At 27.9% G+C, this 4,582-nt stretch overlaps 1 protein-coding gene across 1 annotated transcript in view; it reads left to right on the top strand.

Moving 5' to 3' along the window:
- The window catches only part of LOC106333086, a 4,108-nt gene extending 2,752 nt beyond the window's left edge, over nt 1-1,356 (top strand). The window contains exons 2-4 of the mRNA XM_013771568.1: nt 540-747; nt 829-958; nt 1,039-1,356. Coding sequence (XP_013627022.1) covers nt 540-747; nt 829-958; nt 1,039-1,277 — 577 coding nt within the window. The 3' untranslated portion in view covers nt 1,278-1,356. The remainder of the gene's footprint in view (nt 1-539; nt 748-828; nt 959-1,038) is intronic.
- The last annotated feature ends 3,226 nt before the right edge of the window (nt 1,357-4,582 follow it).

The raw sequence follows: 4,582 nt of genomic DNA, 5'->3' as shown, positions 1-4,582 counted from the left end.
AATTTTTCATAGAAGTTTAAAAATCATTTTATTTTCTTTAAACATGTATAACTAATTTATAATCTTTTATGTCATACTAAGTCATGATATAATATTTCTTCATATTTTACATTAATAACCATTGTTTTTATATATCGTCTACAATTCTCTAATTACGTCTATTTATTCAATTTTGTATATGATATCGAATATTCATCATAAATAGATGGTTTAAGATGCCAAAAAAGTTATTTACTTGGTGAATATAATACGTCAAATATTACAAATACATCATTTAGTTAAATAAATAACCATAAACCAAAAATTCATACCTGCGCAGGATCTAGTTCTGCTTAAGAGAGCAAACTCATAACGGAAATTGAACCCATGACCCATTAGATTATTACTAGGTAATCCAAGAGTTTTAACCACTAGAAAATATATTTTAACCATGGTTATAGCCTTATAGGAGACATAGAATATGCAAATATTTTTGTTTCTTGTTCTCAAAACACATTGTTTTGTTTCTTGTGGTCAATAGTTTTTTTGTGTGTGTGCAGGAATGTGTTGAAGGTGACTATAGAGGTCCCATGGGCTGGAGAAGTAAACGTGTATTGTACTCAACTTGACCATCTAGATGAGAACTGGAGGATGAAGCAGATCGATGCAATTACTCGAGGAGACGAATCTCCACACATCTTGTTGGGAGGCTTGAATTCTCTTGATGGCTCTGATTATTCCACAGAAAGATGGAACCACATTGTAAAGGTAAAATTAATTTGTCAGATATCATATATATATGGTCTTAGATTAGTTATAAGTTATTTTTTTTATAAATAACCAAAACAGTATTATGAGGATACTGGAAAGCCAACGCCTAGAGTTGAAGTGATGAGATATCTTAAGGGAAAAGGATACTCGGATTCAAAAGAATCGGCTGGAGAATGCGAGCCTGTAGTCATTATTGCGAAAGGCCAAAGTTAATTCTTGTCCTGTTTCTCTTAAATTTTAAAGTTTTATGGTTTTATTTATTGTACTTAAACTCTTGAAATGATGCAGATGTACAAGGAACATGCAAGTATGGGACACGAGTCGACTACATTCTGGCGTCTCCAGAGTCACCTTACGAGTTTGTTCCAGGCTCGTATTCAGTGGTTTCTTCCAAAGGTACTTCTGATCACCATATAGTCAAAGTCGACTTAGTTATAACCAAATTCCGGCCTAGTGGTAGCTTCAAGCATTCTCGCAAGAAAGCAAAGCAGAAGATCATCCGGATGAAAGCTAATTTGATGTCGTAAGATACATGTACTTATGTAAATAAGGAAATATTATGTCTTCATAAAGTTTGGCTAATGAACTAATATAGAGATAAATCAATGAAGGAACTCTTGTTTATATGGTAATGTTTTATTCTAAGATGCTAATATGCTATACTACATTCTGTGGTTAGAAAGAAATAAAACCGTCTGCTGTATTTTCTACAACAAATCTTTACAAAGACCACACCCATTTAGAAACAACATAACTTTTTTGAAATAAAAAGAGCCAGTGTTGGTTTATGGCCATATACAAATTTTTTGAAAGATATTTCAGTTATTTGTAGGGTGTCTATCTTTTTTTGACAACATATAACTGAAAGAGAAAAATAATTGAGATTTGTTAAATGATGTTAGTTATATTGCTAGAATAAGATCTATATGAATTGTTGTTGATGGGAGACTGAGCAGACTTCGTGGTACTGTTTATCTTGGTATTTTTCTGTAGTTACAAAAGTGTTGAAATACTATATGAATTTTTAAGAAATTCCATATGTACTGATTTAAAAAAAAAATATTAGAAAGATTATAACATGCAAAAAAATCTAAATATACTATAACAACTAAAATTTTCATATTTCATATTTGATTTTTTCACTAATTTGGCCATTACGAGTCATATTTAAAACTAAATATCTTGGAAGATTTAGAAAGTACTAAAAATGAAAATCTTTTCAGTCTTTTTTTAGCTGGCTTTCAAATATTTTCAGTTTTTCATATTAAAAATTCAACTTAATTGAACCAAGTTCCTTGTATGTTACTCAATCCATGTTAAGTTGGAATCATATCATATACTTTCGGATGATCCCTAACTAGTTTGTGGCCCATGCTTTGCATAGACAAAGTAATATTTAATGATATTTTAATTTAAACTCGATGCCAAATTTTTTTTTTAACTAAATTCTGACTTGTGTTTTATATTTTTTGTTTGACATTTTTCATTGCAAAGACTTAATTTTTATATTTTTGAAAAGTTTGTATAATTATACATTTGTGCCATAGCATTAATTTTAATTTTTATTCCTAAATTTCATAATATATTATTTTTCTTAATATTTGCTAATAAAAACTATTATTATTGCTCACATTGTATTAAAACAAAAATATCAAATTATAGTTCCAATTTTCATTATTCCGAAAATATAGATTGATCATATATAATTGAAGGTCAATTAGCCAATCAATCTTAATGAAAATATATATTTAAAAACAATACGAATTTATAAAACCCTAATAATCAAACCAAATATTACAAATTATTAGATGTTATAAAAATTCGAGGCCCAAGGCCCAGTTTCTAATCATATTTGGACCAAAAAAAACTTGACTTCTCGGGAATTCCTCGTATTGCACCTCTTTTAAAGTGTTACAGAAAAAAAAAACTCATTTGACCTTTGTATATACAGATAGAATGTGGCAACGACTTTTGTATATATAAAGAGGAGGTGGTATCAATATTAAAGTAGATACAGTCATTAAAAAATCAGATTTTTAAAAAAGTAGGTCTAATGGCACAAAGAAGTAATATTACATGAAAAATTGAGGATAAATAATAGGAATGGTCATAAATTAATAATATTGATGTGAGTTAGACAAAAATATTTGGATGACTGAATCAAATTTTGATTTCTTTTCGACCCTCTCCAACAAAAGAAAAAACAAAGAGTGAAATGAAGTAAATATAAAAAATCCATATATCAAAAAGTGCTTGAAGTAGATTAAAATAAGAGAGAAAGAACCGTGAGAAACTTGGTTTGAGATTTAATGTTTTGATATCAGCCTAATAGTTCTCTGTTTTTTTAGCAAAAAGAAAAAAAACTTGTGTTCTGTCTACAAATTACGGAAAAAAACAATTAATATAAATATGCAATCACAATTCAATAGAGTAGTATAATAAACAATTCTTATCTTAGAGCAAAAACACAAGAGAAATTGTCACAATTACTATAGTACGTTTTTCATGTTTACACTAATCATTTTTATTTTCAGTTTTAATGAAAATTAAAAGACATTTATACCCCTAGAGTTAACTAATCTGGACTTAGGGTTTAGAGTTGAGAGGTGGGGTAAAATTTTTAGAATATGAAATTTAGGATTCTAATAAATATATAAATAAATACTTAAAAAATATATTTTTTAAAAAAAAAATAGTTTCAAACATAATTTTCGAGTTTCAAAAAGAAAGTTTGAAAAGAAAATTTCAAAAAAAAAAAATTCGAAAACATAAATTTTATTTTTTTATTTATTTAAATAATAATTTATTATATATATAGAGAACAAAGGTATAAAAGTAATTTGCTACTTAATAAAAAAATGTATTTTTGAAAATATTTTTCTGGTGGTGGTAAAAATGAAAAGTGTTACCATAAAAGTGATAAATATGAAATTTCTCCGAAGACAAACATCTTTTCCAATTAATCTTGGTATCACTATGAAATAAACACTATCATCTATCGAACAATCCCAGAAAAACATTATGGACATCTTTAGTGGTTTGCTTAGACAGTATAAAAGTAACTTGATTTTTGTTGAAGATTTTCAAAAGTATTTAATCAAAAATATATATTTTCAAAATGTAAAAAAGTGATAAATAAAACGATTGTTTAGACTTTAGATAGTAGGAAAGTAGGAAATAGAACCTGTAATAGAAGTCGTGGAATAAGATTTAGTCATGATAACCTCTTTTAAAACACTTGCCTTTTAGAAAATAACTAGTATTACTGCACGTAGGCCTGGAACTTTTATCCGAGATCCGATCCGGATCCGATCCGAATATCCGGAGAGGCCAAATCCGGATCCGTAGAGTAAAATGTTAGATCCGTCAAAACCGAATCTGGATCCGGATATCTTGATTTTTTAGTCTAGATATCCGGATCCGTAAATTTTATTAATAATTATTTCAAAAATAGTAATATCTATATATAAAAACTAATTTTATTTAATAAATTTTCATTTTTATAATACTATATATAAATTTTATGTAAATTTTGTAATATTATACATAGAAATAATTAAAAACATTATATATCTTTTTTATTTTTAAATTATTGTTAATATTTTATATATATTAATGTTATTTTTTATTTATTTTAAGGATCCAAATTCGGATCCGGATATCCACCGGATATTATAATTTTTAGAAGGATATACGACATCCGGATATCCGCGAACCCCTGATCCGGATAAGAATAATAAAATTCCGGATCCTCCGTATAAGGATCCGGATCCGGATATCTTAAAATTTCTCGGATATCCGATCCGTCCCAGGCCTACGGCGAACGGATCAG

Source organism: Brassica oleracea, chromosome C3, assembly GCF_000695525.1.
Source record: "Brassica oleracea var. oleracea cultivar TO1000 chromosome C3, BOL, whole genome shotgun sequence".
Classification (NCBI taxonomy): domain Eukaryota; kingdom Viridiplantae; phylum Streptophyta; class Magnoliopsida; order Brassicales; family Brassicaceae; genus Brassica; species Brassica oleracea.
This window is presented reverse-complemented; position numbering and strand designations above follow the sequence as displayed.